This window comes from Lagenorhynchus albirostris, chromosome 10, assembly GCF_949774975.1.
Source record: "Lagenorhynchus albirostris chromosome 10, mLagAlb1.1, whole genome shotgun sequence".
Classification (NCBI taxonomy): Eukaryota; Metazoa; Chordata; class Mammalia; order Artiodactyla; family Delphinidae; genus Lagenorhynchus; species Lagenorhynchus albirostris.
The window spans coordinates 74,846,640-74,863,091 of record NC_083104.1 but is presented as its reverse complement, the minus strand read 5'-3'; the positions used below and the strand labels follow the sequence as shown (position 1 = coordinate 74,863,091).

Sequence of the window (16,452 nt, the reverse complement as noted above, 5' to 3'; positions counted from 1 at the left end):
GAGGGAGTGATGATGCAAAAGTTACCCAAAAATTGGGGCGGGGAAAGGAGGCTACAGTTAGGAAGGCGAAAAAGCTGCAAAAGGAATAGCGGAAAGTTGGGAGGTCGGGAGGGTGCCCTGTTCCGGGGGAAGGAGCAAGTACCACAGCAGCGAGACTTTTCCCTTCTCTGATTCAGGAAGGTGCTAGACAAAAACATGGAATTCATTTCCCCAACAGTGGTTATAATCTTAGGTTGTGTTGCTCTTTTATTATTTCTTCAGTGGAAGAACTTGCGTGGACCCCCGTGCATAGGGGGCTGGATTCCTTGGATTGGAGCTGGATTTGAGTTTGGAAAAACCCCTCTAGAATTTATAGAGAAAGCAAGAATCAAGGTATGTGACCTTAGCAGGTGGGGTTTCCGGAAGAGGTAATGTTTTCTTTTTTATTTTCTTTCATTTTATCTCAAGTGCAATGTTAGAACATGGGGAACCTACCTGCTGACCACAATTAAACGATGTAGCCACTTATGAATTCCTCAACAATCAACAACTGTGTCTTATGCAAGGTTTTTCGAAAGAAATAGATTTTCATCACTTATAAAGTACAAGGCAGCTTGTAACTGCCTTTTTGGAAGTAGAGATTAAAAGTGCTAGTTACTTCATCGTAGCTAAAAAATCCTAAGTGTATACATATTAACTAAATGCTTGCAATAATTGGGAAGACAGAAGCGTAATACAAGTAATTTCCATTTGCTTAATAAATTCGTATCCGAATCAAGAGTTAACACCAGGCTATTGTAAAAACTGCTTGCAAATTCGGTCTTTACAAACATAGTGGGCACTATATTTTCAGCTGGTGTTATTTGGTGATAACATTTTCACTGTCCACTAAGGATATTAGTAATTGTTGTTGCAGTACATATTTTTGTCTTTAAAATAGCTTTCAAATATATCTTTCAAAAATAGTACATAGGTTACTGCTTTTTTTTTCTTTATTTCAATGGACATTCTTGTGTGTATGCTCCTGTGTGTGTTTGTACTTTGCACTTACCTGATTGTTTCATCACAATGACTTCCTAAAAGTGAAATTGCCCAAAGGACATTAAATTGTTTATATTATTGTGTTACTCTTGCAAAAGGATGTACAAATCCTTTTTCCTTTTCTTTTCCTTTGAGTGTAGGGGATTTGCCTCGCTCTTCATATCCTGGACCACACTAAGTACCATAATTCTTGTTAGTCTAATAGATGAAAAATAATATCTTTTTTTTAGAAGTCTCTAACCATTCTTTATTTTTCAATACTCATACAATTTATACTCAAGATTGTATTTTCGAAAATCTTAGGGAAAAATACTATCTTTTAAGGAAATACTTCTTTGTCTCCCATAGCCTTCCTTAGGCATATGATTTTGATAAGTCTTAAGGAATGTTTCTAAAAGGTTGTCTCAGAAGGTCAAGCAAGGTCACAAAGATTATTCTGTTTTCTTCTAAAAGGTTTATAGTTTTGCATTTAACATTTAGGTCTATGATCCACTTAGAGTTAGTTTTTTTGTAAGGTCTACATAAGGGTTGAGTTTCAGTTGGACCTCTGGATGTCCAATTGTTCTAGTATAATTTCTTGAAGGACTTTCCTTTCCTCATTGAGTTGCCTTTGCAGCTTTTCAAAGATTAACTGACCGTACATGTGTAGATCTATGTCTAGCCTTTCTATCCTATTCCATTGATTTGTATGTCCACTCCTTTGTTAACACTGCACTATCTTAAATACTACAGCTTTATAGTAAATCTTTAAATCAGGTAGTGAAAGTTCATGTTTTTTTGTCATTGATGTGGCATTCAAGATTATTTGCATTTTAATATAAATTTTAGAGTTGGCTTGCCAATATCTATAATAAAGACTGTTGGAAGAATGTTTGGAAGTTTGTTAAGTCTATGGAAAAATTGAGGGAGAATTGACTTTTTAATGATATTTTGCCTTCTAATCTATGAACTTCCTCTATGAACTACCTCTCCCGTTTATTTAGCTATATAATTGCTTTAAGAAATATTCTGTAGTTTTCAGTGATGGGGTCTTGCCTGTGATTGTTAATTATTTTCTGAAATATTTTATGTTCTTGAGGCTATTGTAGATACAATTGTTTTCACTTTTGTTTCCCAGTGGTATCCGTCTGGCACATAAAAGACACAATTGTTTTTGTATATTAACTTTGTATCCTGTGATCTTGCCAAATTCGCTTATTAGTTCCAATAGTTACTTTGTAGATTTCTTAGGATTTTTATACATACACAATATGTCCTACAAACAGATAAATTTATTTCCTGTTTTCTGATCTTTATGCCTTTTATTTCTTTTTTCTTGCATAAATAAAGAGGGACTTCTAATATATTGTGGAATAAAGTGGTGTGCATAGACAAGCTTGTCTTCTTCCTAATATTCGGGGAAAAGTGTTCAATGTTTCACCATTAAATTTCTTATTATCTGTAGATTTTTTCACAGGTGCCTATTTCAGTCCTGACCTTGATTGATACTCAGAATTCACAGATGCCACCAGGGAAATAAATGATGACCTATTGTCTGTTCGCTTCTACACACTTCTCTGTGGAGTTTTAGTCCATTTAGTTCTTATTGTTTCCCCAACTCTCTGACGCCTTTAAAAATATGATCTGTGTTATCTATCCCTCTTTTCTCTCATCCTACACAGAAACAGAAGCATCTGCATGTTTTAAAAGCTGCAAAATATTCCCTGAATCATTTCACTTAAACAGTCACCTAATGATTGACATGGTTTGTTTTCCATATTTTACTATTGTAAATAATGTAGCAACAAATGTCATTTCTATGTGTGCAAGTATATCTGTGGAGTAAATTATCAGATTCAAAGTGTAAATGTATTTTTTAATTTAATTTTTATTTTATATTAGAGTATCGTTAATTTACAATGTTGTGTTGGTTTCAGGTGTACAGCAAAGTGATTCAGTTATACATATGCATATATCCATTCTTTTTCAGATTCTTTTCCCATATAGGTTATTACAGATTATTGAGAATACATTTGCAACTTAGAGGGAAATGGGAAACTTAGTGAGTGTTTTGAGCAGAGGAGTGATGTGATGTGATTTAAATTTTAAAGGGTCATTTTGGGCGCTCTGTTAAAAACAGGAACATAAAACTAAAAGAAAGAAGATAATTCGAAGGTTTTGGCAAGAATTCAAGCTTGAGATCTTGGTGGCTTGTACCATGGTGATAGCAGTGGAAGTTTGAGAAGTGGCTGGATCTGTTTTGAAGATGGAAGCAGTAGGAATTACTGGTGGATGGAATGTGGTGTGTGAAAGAATGAAAAGGAGCAGAGGTGGCTCCCAGAAGTTAGACTTGAGAAACTAGAACATGGACTCACTATCAAGTGAGATGATCAAGATTGCCTACAATGTGGCCCGTGTGCCTATATGTATTACCAAAAGCCACTTTCCTAATGCAAAGTTAAGAATTCTCATTTGAACAAACCTTCAATGATGAACACGACTCATCTTCTTCTAAGTATTGATTAATAAACAATACTAGGTAGGGAGTATTGGGAAGCAATGTAGATGTCTGGATCACTAATGGAAGAAAATGAGACTTCACTATTTGGGGGATCAATGATTATTGGGCCCACAGTTGCCTGATGGCATCCAATACTGTGTCACGGGAGCTATCACGTGCCATTTCATGCAGATCTGGAAATGACTGTAATATTGAAGTACTGATGAGCCTAAATGATATTTCGAGAGATTTATAATAACTGTAATGGGATATAAAAGTACGGGTGGTTTTTCCAAAAATGTACATGTCGGATGTGGTCTGGGAAAGTCAGTACAGCCATAGGAGGAAATGAGAATGAGACTTGGAAGGAGGAAGGTTGTTATACTCACAGGTCCAAGGCGGGGGTCACTGCACGCCATGCAGGGCCACAGGGGAGAGCACCCTGTCAGGAGGCAGAAGATGGGAGCAAGAGAAAGCCCTGGCCAGAGCCTTTATTGGGGTTTGCTCAGGAAAGGCAAGGCGAGGCAGGGTAAACAATTTAGGATTGACTAGTTTGAATCATTTCTGAGGGCTTTGGGCTATAAGGTTGGTCTGCGGGTGCCTAGTGCCTCGCCCTGGGATGATTTAGGGCAAGGATACTATTGGCTTGGCGTGTGAGAGTTAGATCAGGAGGTGGTCGGGGACACAGACTCAAGATGGGTTGGTTTCCCTATGAGTGGCATGCTCCTGGATGGCTGAGTCCTTTGCTGTCTCTAAAAACTGGCTAGCCCTGGGAGGGCTGTCTCTACCCAGTAGCGAGGCCACCAAAGCTGAGCATCAAGAAGAAGAAAAGATAGCTAATATAATCGGCCCTGTGACAGATGGATGCCAAAAGACACCAAATCTAAGAAAGTGCAATTGGAACAGGAGGCTCTTTTGAGGATAGAGTCGTGGGGAAGATTGTGGTGTATTGCCTCCATTCATAACTGAAGAAAATGTTATAATCAGAGGCCAGTGAAAATAATGATATATTTTTCTCCAAATAAAGTCATGGACTCCCTTAAACCAAACCAAACTCTGCACTGGAGGATGACTGTAGGTTCCTAGGAGTTATCTGATAGAAAAGGCAAAACTGATGGTGTACGAGAGAGAAGGCGTACACATAGAACAAAGAGAGAGTGTGGAACCCATAACACAAGTGAAGGAGGGTGGGCATTTCCCAGGGGCAGGACCCTCCACCTGTGTTAACTCAAGGGGAGGCATGGAGAATGGGTACAAATGGGTACAATTGTCTGCAGGCTCTGGTGGTGAGAAGCTGACAGTGCTCATTTTCCCAGTGAGTTACAAAGCAGGAACACCCTCTCAGAGTGGAGAGGGTTGGGCTAGGTGAACAGGTGAGTCATTTTGGAAAGTGAGAAAGTGAGCACATTACAGAAATTTGGGGATTGCGGGACATTGTTGAGTGACTACAGACTGAAGGTGAAATCAGTCAGCAGTTTATCTTTTTCTTGAACCAAGTTCAACCATAGGTTGTTTCTGACCCTCCTGATAATCTTGAAAACAGGACTCAAATATCACAGTGTTTGATATAATTTCCAATCATTATTTCTAATTATTATTTCTACTACCAGAAAGGAAGGTACAAGCAAATAATAACACTATCAAAAGGAAGGTTAAATATTACAACAGAATAAATTAAGATTTTTATAATTTAGATTTTGCTCAGTCAAAATTTATAATTATTATATATAATCATAATAGTTTTTATCTTGACCGTGAATTCAGCATTGGGGCTCTTGAGGAACACTGTCTGAAGCATAACCCATGGTCCAGTAACTTATTTATTAGAAATGCTTACTAATATGGTCTGTATTTATGTGTTTTCTTTCAGTATGGACCGATATTTACAATCGTTGCTCTGGGCACCCGAATGACCTTTGTTACTGAAGAAGAGGGAATTAATGTGTTTCTAAAATCCAAAGAAGTAAATTTTGAACTAGCGGTGCAAAGTCCCGTGTATCGTACAGGTAAACAGTATTTTCAGATAGTTCATTTGAAATACAACATGGAATCCAAGAGCAGTTTTAGGTAACAATCACATCTTCGCTCCTCTATCAAGAATGAGGCAGGCCCATTATTCTGTTCTTTAGAGTAGGGATAGAAAAGAGTATGTGATGAATTCAGCCCATGTAGAACAAATTATTGGCAACCTAAAACATTTGGATATCCATTAGCTATGTGTAAGAGGTGAGGTCACCTCACTGATGTTTACTTGGGAAAATATTGGCATCTGCAGCCTGTTGCAGCTCCCAAACTGTCACTAACTCTGCTCTGCCGCTGTGTATACAATGTTATACAGGCTATAGCTCTTGGCTTTATCTCATGTTGCTACTCTGCTCCTTGAAAGTAGAACTGCACTGCTTAGTAAGCCCTTTACTATGGCATTTCCTGTCATAGTCCACGGGGTTATTGAGGTAAGTGGGGCTCAGCTTCATATAATTGGTGCCCTTTCTTTCCCCATCCTCAGAGACTGCTGGACTGAATTTGTCAGCACGCTTCCAGTGTGACTGTCTGCCTTTCTTTCTTTCTTTTCTTTTTTTTTAAAATAAATTTATTTATTTTATTTGTTTTATTTTTGGCTGCGTTGGGTCTTCGTTGCTGTGTGTGGGGTTTTCTCTAGCTGCGGCGAGTGGGGGCCACTCTTCGTTGCGGTGCGCGGGCTTCTCATTGTGGTGGCTTCTCTTGTTGCAGAGCACGGGCTCTAGGCACACGGGCTCAGTAGTTGTGGCTCACGGGCTCTAGAGTGCAGGCCCAGTAGTTGTGGCGCATGGGCTTAGCTGCTCTGTGGCATGTGGGATCTTCCTGGACCAGGGCTCGAACCCGTGTCCCCTGCATTGGCAAGCAAACTCAACCACTGCGCCACCAGGGAAGCCCGTGTCTGCCTTTATTTCTTCCCAGGCTGCAGACATACATGCTGAGGCCATTTGTCCTCCCAAGAATGCAGAGCTGGTTCATTTTGTGCCTGGTTCTTTTCTCTGCTTTCACAATGTCTGTGCTTGCTTCTACCATCTTTTTTCTCCTTGCTTCCCTTTTTGCATCTTTCTTAGTTCATTTTCATATAGCTTCTTCTTATGCGTTTCTTGCCATTAAGACAAAAAAGTTTGTTTTGAAGGCTATCAGTTGATCAGTAGCATGATGATTGTTTCTTGTTGCTTGCACGAAACATCACAACATGCTGGGTCCAGTTTTTTGACCCTTTAATGCTTCTTGATATTTAGACTATGGAATTCCAGATCAAAGAAATACAAATATTTTGAAGACTCTTGATCTGTAAATTCACATATTCCTTGAGAAAAATATACCAACTTACTCACCTATCATAGGTGTATTGAAGTGATCACGTTTTTTCACCTCTGCCTCCCCTGGGGACTTGCATGCTTAAATATTTCTATTTAACAGATGAAATATCTTAATATTTACTCTTGAGCCAGCTTCCCATTCCTTTCAATTATTTCCCTACCACGGAGACAATGCATGCTCAGGAAGTCCACAAATTATTTTTCATTAACTTATACAAAATGTATCCTACATGTAATAGGATGATGAAATATAAAATTAAAAATTATTTTTTGGAAAACTTACTTTGAAGACAATAAAAGAGGATTAAAGAAAAATATAAAGGAATAGTGTAATGAGTTTAAAAATTCATACTCTTAGCACCCAACCAGACCAGGTGTGAGTATCAGGAAAGGAGCGTGAACACTAAGATAAAGGCAACAGTGGGGCTAAAGCTATTGGGGTTAGTTTAGGAAAGCCCTGCTGGTGGAGGTGATATTCAAGAAGACACTTGAAGGAGAGAAGAAGTTAGCAGAAGAAATGTATGGCTTGTAGGTGGGGGGGGGGAATGATAGGGGTGGGAGGGTGAGATCAGTCAAGTAGAGAACATTCTGAGCAGATAGAAGAGCTCATGAAAATGCTGAGATGTATAAAAGAGTGTGTGTTTTCAGTATACCTGGGATATATGTTTGGAGGGAGAAAGGGCTAGCAATGTGATTGTAGAGCTGGAAAGAGGGTAGAACGCCTTGTAAACTTTGTTAAGGATAGGAAGCCAATGAAAAGTTTTAAACATGGAAATAAAATCACTAGATGTGTGTTTCCCAGAGGCTTCCTTAATCACCCTCATACAAATCATCCCTTAAGGTGAATTACCCTACAGACTTTCACTATCTCACAGTCTATCTTGGATCACTTACTTTTATTTGCAGGAGGTGATTCTATGTACTAGGTGAATTTTGGCTCTAGTCTCTGCTGATCAAGGAATAGAGAGGGAGGTCTATTGACTGTTTGCTTCAAGAAGTGGTTGCATAATTCAAAGAGTCATGTACCACAATGTTCATTGCAGCTCTATTTACAAGAGCCAGGACATGGAAGCAACCTAAGTGTCCATCGACAGATGAATGGATAAAGAAGATGTGGCACATATATACAATGGAATATTACTCAGCCATAAAAAGAAACGAAATTGAGTTATTTGTAGTGAGGTGGATGGACCTAGAGTCTGTCATACAGAGTGAAGTAAGTCAGAAAGAGAAAAACAAATACCATATGCTAACACATATATATGGAATCTATTTTAAAAAAATGGTTCTGAAGAACCTAGGGGCAGGATAGGAATAAAGACGCAGATGTAGAGAATGGACTTGAGGATGCGGGGAGAGGGAAGGGTAAGCTGGGATGAAGTGAGAGAGTGGCATGGACATATACACACTACCAAATGTAAAATAGATAGCTAGTGGGAAGCAGCTGCATAGCACAGGGAGATCAGCTCCGTGCTTTGTGACCACCTAGAGGGGTGAGATAGGGAGGGTGGGAGGGAGACGCAAGAGGGATGGGGTATGGAGATATATGTATACGTATAGCTGATTCAATTTATTATACAGCAGAAACTAACACAACATTGTAAAGCAATTATACTCCAATAAAGATGTTAAAAAAAAAGTGGTTGCTTCTTTTGAAAAGTGTTTTCTCTGTTTATAGCATCAATCCCAAAGAATATCTTTTTAAAACTGCATGAGAAACTTTATATCATGGTGAAAGGGAAAATGGGAACTTTCAACCTATATCGATTCACTGGACAACTGACTGAAGAATTACACGAACCGCTGGAGAATTTAGGCCCTCATGGGACCATGGACCTGAACAACTTAGTGAGGTAAATAGATGCCTTATTATTTCATTTTGTTTTTTATTTTTTTGGAATAAAAAAAATTTGAAGCCTGTACATTGGACTTCACAAATTTTCTGGTGGATTAATGAAGTCTATCTAGCTAGGCGATTAAAAGATGCTATTAATCTTTTAAATTCTGATTAATGGGCAGTTTTCAGTTAGCATTTCAATTTGAAGGTAAGCAAATAGGCCAATAGAATCATTTTAACACGTTTTAATAATAATTTCTCCCTAGTCATTCCTTATAATTTTGTACGCGCTACATGGATTTTCCTCATGTAATTGTCATGCATCCAATTTTGATAAAACATTCAGTGCAATTTGTGATCATTAGAAGAAGAGGACATTGAGAGGAGAGGGAAGAGGATAGAATCAGAAAGTAGATGACCAGGGTCCAGGAGATGTCTGTGAGACTTGACGAGGTGGCTGAGGGAAAGCCACCATGAGCCTCGGTACTGAGCCCAGGTCCTCTGAGAGGGGAGGTACTGAGAGGCAAGCGAGACAGGAGAGGACAGTGGGGGGAACCACGTAGCACCCAGCCATGTTCTGGAGCTTTCTGGCAAACGTAAGGGCTTAGCAGGGAGCTGTGAGAAGAATTCCCCGCACGCGCAGGGCGATTTGGTAAACCGAAGTTACCCATGAGGCACTTTTCCATCTCAGTGGGATGCTGGAGGCATGACCAACCATCCAGACTCAGAAATACAGCAACATCGAATAGTTTGTTAGGGTTCCAGAAAGAGAGAGAGGAAAAGTAAAAACAAAAACAAGCAACCAATCAACCAAACTTTTAACACGCCCAATATCTACAACAAAACAAAGCGAATTCTTGAATGACTTTGAAACTTGGAGGGAAAGGAGATCCTGAGAAATTTCTGTGAGGAAATGATGGTGAATAAAAATGGAATAAACAGTACTTAGTGTTACTAACCTGGGGCATATTAACAATCTCTGATATTCCCTTATTTAAGGACCCTGCAGAAATAATTTTATTCACCTGAGGGAAAACTTGCTGATGATAGATACTATATTTCAGTCTTTCGGTATAGTTCAAAGTTATAGGATCCTGGGAGATACTAGGAATTTGGTGACTAATATTGCCTTTGATTCTTCGTTTGGTTATTTTTGGCTGCTGTCTAAAGTTACGAACTGTATCTCAGTTATTGTTATTATTTACTAAATAAATGCTTGTTGAAATCATATTGAATCGAGCTCTTTCTGTGTGTCATCTCACATTTGTCAGGATCTAACAATACTTGCTTAGAAAGCATTTGAAAATCTTCAGATAAATAAGACCACAATTTCAGTTACCCCTAAGTTATCTTGAGCACAGAAAGCAAATATTAAAACCTCTTAAGAATGACTTTCCCCCCCCCAAAAAAAATATATCACATATGATTGTCTACCCCTAATATATAGCTATTCAATAATGCCTTCTTTTGTAACCTATGCTTTTCTTCTGTGGTCATTGGTTCTGATGTTTTATGTGTTTCTATCTTTGTAGGCATTTCCTTTACCCGGTCACAGTGAACGTGCTCTTTAAAAAAGGTCTGTTTCCCACAAATGAGAGGAAAATCAGGGAGTTCCATCAGCACTTTCAAGCTTATGATGAAGGTTTCGAATATGGGTCCCAGTTGCCAGAATGTCTCCTCAGGTAGAGAGTTGTTTCCTATGTTAATTCCCTGATCAAGCTCTTCTCAGCTATTCATACATTTCTCTCCTTTCTTTGTTCTAAGTAGCTATAACAGCAGTTTAAGTGGAAGAGACAGAAGCTATTTCTTATGACCAGTTTGTGTGTGTGTGTGTGTGTGTGTGTGTGAATTGAGGGAGGAACTGAAGAGAGATGGATGATTTCCTCTTATTCTCATTTTGAGGAACAAAAACAAGAAGGAGAGGGGAGAATATGAGAATGAAATGAAGAATCTATTTTGAGGCCTTTTATGCCATTTACAACTTATTATTATCACAGTCATTGCTACATCATCAAGTGTGACCCGTGTCAGAATCCAAAGTCCTTATTCTCCCTGAGGCAGAAGTAAGTGTGGTCAAATGTATTTCTCACAGTTGGCTCAGATAAAAGTTTATAAAACGGTTTGATTGCAAAGTAACACATGATATTTTAGTTTCTTGGCAGTTGGTCTGAAATGATGACTGGTCGGAAAAGATTAAAAAGCTTTTAGTCAGTTTGCTTTGCTTCACTTAACCCAGCAACGGGCCCCTGGGCAAGATTTTGATCCTGCTGTGACTGACAACAGCCAGAGCAAACTTAGACCAAACAAATCATGAGCCCTGTTTTCTCTCTTTTTTTGTTTTTAATAAATTTATTTATTTATCTTTGGCTGTGTTGGGTCGTCGTTGCTGTGCACGGGCTTTCTCTAGTTGCAGTGAGCAGGGGCTACTCTTTGTTGGGGTGTGTGGGCTTATTGCAGTGGATTCTCTTGTTGCGGAGCATGGGCTGTAGGCACGTGGGCTTCAGTAGTTGTGGCACATGGGCTCAGTAGTTGTGGCACACGGGCTTAGTTGCTCCGAGGCATGTGGGATCTTCCCGGACCAGAGCTCGAACCCATGTCCCCTGCATTGACAGGTGGATCCTTAACCGCTGCGCCACCAGGGAAGTCCCCAAGCCTTGTTTTCTTATTTAGTGCCGGCCCTTTAGGAATGCAAATGTTTATCTGCAAAAGATACTAAAATGTAGCTGCCTTGCCCCCTCAATTTTCCTTGTGGACTAATAAGTCTGAAGGTAGATTTCTCATGAAGTTCCAGCTGAAAATGAAGAAGACATTTGGAGAAATAATTAAAATTCCATAGACATAGTCCCTTTTCTGCTGTGACTTGTTACTCCTAGAGTGCTTTCAAATTAATTTATCCACATATTTTTTCTCACCTAGAAACTGGTCAAAATCCAAAAAGTGGCTTCTAGCACTTTTTGAGAAAAACATTCCAGATATAAAAACATGCAGATCTGCAAAAGATAATTCCCCGGTAAGTATTCCTTAGCTTTTTTTGCTAAAATACCTGAGACGAAAACAGTCATAAACTACAATTGTTAAAAAAATATTTTTGCTAAAAATCATGAGATGTGTTACATAGATACCATTTTTGTGCCAACCACTGTGTTGGATGTTTACATACGTTATTTTATTATTGCATCCTCACAGCAGTGAGGGAGATATTAACCCTATTTTACATAAGAAAAAACTGAGGCTACAGACAACAAAATGACACAACAGCCTGAGGATTTTTTTAATATTTATCGATTATACAGTTGGTTGTGTCAACAGTCACAGGTGAGAGTTATGGCAAATTAGGCAAAGATAAGAAAGCTCGACAAAGTTGACTTTTTTCTTGAGGCCACCAAGGCTAATTGTTTCTTTCTTCAAATGCAACCAGATAGTGTGGTATAATTTAAAAAGCAACGCACTGGGAGTCACTGTCCTAAGTGTCCTAGATCTGTGGTTCTCTACACGTGGTCCTTAGACCAATGGTACCAACGTCGCCTGGGAAACCACTCAGGGCAAAACGCTAGGAGCCCAGCCATCTGGGGTTTTATACACCTTCCCGATGGTTCTGATGCTTGCTAATGAATGGTTCTCAGCCGTGGCCACTCATTAGAATCTCTGACAGCTTTTGAAAACTACCTGATTCTCCAGACTCACCATCTGGAGATTCCTTTTGGCCTGGACTGCCTGGGCTCAAATCCAGTCACCATTGTGTGACCTTGGGTGTGGTACCTAACCTCTTGGCCTCAGTTTTGTGACCTTGGGCATGGTACCTAACCTCTTGACCTCAGTTTTGTTAACAAATAGTTAATATTTGTAAAGCACTTGAAACATAGTAAAGACCGTGTGAGAGTTTATCATTGTTATCATGGAAGAAATCATTTCATATCTTTTAGCACTGAAAGATGATATCAGACATTTTTGTTTGTTTGCGTTTAGTTATGATAGCAAGTGTTATCACAAACAACTCTGCTTAACACTGGAGAGGAAGATCACCTTAGAAAAAAAGGAATGTGCGAATGTTTGGGGATCTCCCTCTGGAATAAAGGGAATAGAAAGCTAGACTGGAATGCCCTTCACTGACAAACTATGTTTCAGATAAAGAATCTATTTTATAAATGGATCCAGACAAACACATTTTTGTTTTCATTATTTTCCAGGATTTAGAGGTAAAGCCATGTGTGTATAAAAGCTGTACCCAAATAGATCTGTAATCTATGAGCCTAGAAAACAGGGGTTTTAATGCCCCAGTTAAAACTCCCCGCTGACAATCCTTCTAGAATAGCATTTATTTTTCTTACTCTGAAGAAATGAGGCACTTTAATCATAGGTACTCGAACTCCCGCTTTGAATAAAGACAAATTTTGACCTCTGCTGACGCTAATTCAATGTTTATGACCGGGATAGAATTCAGTTTGAACACTCATGAGCTGCGTAACTTCATTTTTTAAAAACTGTTTTGTTTCTGTTTTCCTGCAGCAGTGTTCACACAGAGTTTACGTTTTTATGCCCACAATTTTTTAAAAAATGCAGACTAAGAAGAAAGTAAAAGATTCTGTTGTCTTTTACTGCATGAGTCGATTTCAATGTCCTAGTTAAGCAAAGGACTGGAAGAAGTTTTTTGTTTTTTTGTTTTTTAAATATTATACACACATTTTATCACATCATAACTTTATCACGTTTCAACATGAGTGATTTCTCCCATGTTATTCTAGATATAAATTAAACTAGTATTTTCATTTACAATTAAGACTGCACCACAGAATAGCATATCAAAAGAATGAAATACATCTATAGGATTTTTCATGAAATATAAACTTTGTACCATAACAACTTGCATTGTAAGTCTGATAGAAACCAGGAGTAAATGAAAATTATACTTAAATTATTTTCAAATCTGGTAATCCATTATTACAGGAACAGTAACAATAAGACATCACTAACACTTACGGGGTACTTACCCTGTGCCAGGCGTAGTGTTAACACATTTCACAAATTCACTGTTCATTTCTTTTTTGCAACAACTTTAGTACCTGGGCAACTGGGGATTATTAAAACCAGAAAGCCAGGGATCAGAGTGGTTAATCACTTTTGAAACACTACATGCCTCTGTAAGTAACAGCAATAGCCTCTTGTCATGTATTTTCTTTGAGAGTGATGTAATAGGTATTTTCTGTGTTGTAGGATCTGAAGAAAAACCACTGCGTTCTGGTGCAGCGCAGTTCTCTGAGTCCCTAACCCATGAGAGTTAAGGACTGTGTCTCTAAGGGGCAGCATAGCCTAGTAGCTAAGATTGTGGGCACTGGAGCCAGGGCCAGCCTCGCAGGATTCGAATCCCAGCTCAACCATTGACAAGCTGCATGTCACTAGCAAAGTTCCCTAACCTAATCGTGCTTCCATTTCCTCAAATGTAAAATGGTGACAATAACAGATCTGCTCCTTGGAGCTGGGGTGAGGAACGAATGCTTAAATACTTGTGAAGCCCTTAAACCGTACTTGCCTTCCAGAGCAGTGACTAGACTTTAGCTACCATTATTTCTGTTACCTAACTTGAATTAGTTAAGATTCGAAGTGCACAAGTAACTTAATGAAAATGTTATAATGTCTGAATTTGTTCCTCGTGATGGGGATGACCGTTGGCAAAGGCAAATCTGGGAAGCCTTCCAAGGAAGGAAATGCTTTCATGGAATTTGTGTGATGACTTGAGAGCAGCCATACTAGGTGACCTTGGAGAGGCCCTGATCTGACCTGGCACCGTCCATGTCAAACGTCAGTTCTCTGCATGGTTTTAGAGTATTGCAATATTTATCATATACTGGTTTGGCAATTCCCTTACCCATGATATGTAGGCTGAGAATTTGCATGGCACATGGGGGTAGGGTTTTCTCCTGAATGCTCCAGAGATCTGTGTTTCTGTGTTGTTTGCATTTTCCTAAGAGCAGATGTTTATTAAAAAAAGAAAAAAATATTTAAAGATAACATTCGTCAAAATGGTAATGTGTACTATGTTTTGTTTTAAGTACTTTATAGGAAGTAACTCATTTAATTCTCACAACAATCCTGTGAGGTAGGGTCCATATTATGACCATTTTACAGATGAGGAAATTGAGACACAGAGAGCTTAAAGTACTTGCCCAAGGTTACCCAACTATTGAAACCAGGTTCCCATTCCACATGTAAGGATCTTGGAAGTTGCCACTTCATCCTCACACCAAGTAAAAACTTAACAGACTGAAAAATCAACAATTCTTGAAAGAGAGGACACAGAGCAGCCTGCTGCCCCCAAGACTAGAGACCAACAGGCAAATACAGGGAGTTGACATTTCCCAGAGCACAGACCTGAGAGTGGAGACTGCCGTGGGAACCTGCGCCAGGGTAGGAAAACCCGAGCTGTAATTAATGAATTGCTAGAGGTTCAGTGCAGACAATTCTCAGAGTTCAAAACTCCACGGGACCTGGGACCTGGTCATAGCAGGACCTCCACAATACTGTGAAACTTACCTCCAGGAGGTGGACCAGTGAAAAATCCCCTAGGGCTTCTGACAGGGGAAGGGGGAAAAGAACACGTTTGAAATATGCCACAGCGCTCTGTTCTTAACCAGGCCTGCCCTCAGGGGAAAATAGTTAAACAGAACTTAACCTGCTGGAGGATTATCAGAGCCTAACAGACCTGGGGAAGAGGAGTGTCCAGTTGCAGCCACCTCTAGCCATCCTGTCCCACCTAAGGAGGGAGAATAAGACTGAGAAACACTTGTGAAGTTCACAGTCCAGAGGCACAGGCTCATGAAAAGACAGAGATCTAATCGTAAGACTTGAATGCTTCCCCTCCCCTCACACCTAACCACCACATTACTAAAGACCTATTTGTAGCCATTCCTTTTACCCAGCACAACATGTCTAGCCATTAAGAAATATTACAAGGCAAAAAGAAACCTCCACAATTTGAAGAGACAAAGCAAGCATCAGAACCATTCGTGGTCGGGATGTTAGAATTAACAGATTGGGACTTTAAAAAAATATATGATTAATATGCTAATGACTAAATGATAAAGAAGGCAGTATGCAAGAACAGATGGACAATGTAAGCAGAGAGATGGAAATCCTAGGAAAGAACCAAAATGAAATGCTAGACAGAGATTAACAAAAAAACAAGTGACAGAAATGAAGAATGCTTTTCATGGACTTATTAGTAGCCTGGACACAACTGAAGAAAGAATCTCTGAGCTAGAGGAGATTCAGTCCTTGAAAACCAAAAAGCAAAGAGAACGAAGACATAAAAAACAAAAATAGAACAGAATATTCAAGGACTGTGGGAAAACTACCGAAGATGTAACATTCATGGAATGGGTATACCAGAAAAAGAAGAAAGAGATGGGAACAGGAGAAATACTTGACACAATAATGACTGAGAATTTCTCCCAAATTAATGTCAGACACCAAACCACAGATCTTGGAAGCTCAGAGAACACCAATCAAGTAAACACCAAAAAAACTACACGTCAGCATATCATTTTTAAATTACAGAAAATCAAAGATTTAAAAAATCCTGAAAGAAGCCAGAGGGAGAAAAACAAACAAAAAAACAAAGAAAAACCCCACTATACCTATAGAAGAACAAAGATATGAATTACATCTGACTTGTCCTCAGAAAGCATGCAAGCAAGAAGAGAGTGGAGTGAAATATTTAGTGTTGAGAGAGGAAAAAACATCAACCTAGGACACTGTACTCTGTGAAATTATCCTTCAGAAGT

The 16,452-nt window shown here is 39.1% G+C and overlaps 1 protein-coding gene across 1 annotated transcript in view; it reads left to right on the top strand.

Annotated features, from left to right (window-relative positions):
* The first annotated feature begins 6 nt into the window (after positions 1–6).
* The window catches only part of LOC132528171 (24-hydroxycholesterol 7-alpha-hydroxylase), a 67,840-nt gene continuing 51,394 nt past the window's right edge, over positions 7–16,452 (top strand). The window contains exons 1-5 of the mRNA XM_060164207.1: positions 7–372; positions 5,370–5,505; positions 8,516–8,690; positions 10,207–10,356; positions 11,591–11,684. Of these exons, the coding sequence (XP_060020190.1) occupies positions 196–372; positions 5,370–5,505; positions 8,516–8,690; positions 10,207–10,356; positions 11,591–11,684 (732 nt within the window). The 5' untranslated portion in view covers positions 7–195. The remainder of the gene's footprint in view (positions 373–5,369; positions 5,506–8,515; positions 8,691–10,206; positions 10,357–11,590; positions 11,685–16,452) is intronic.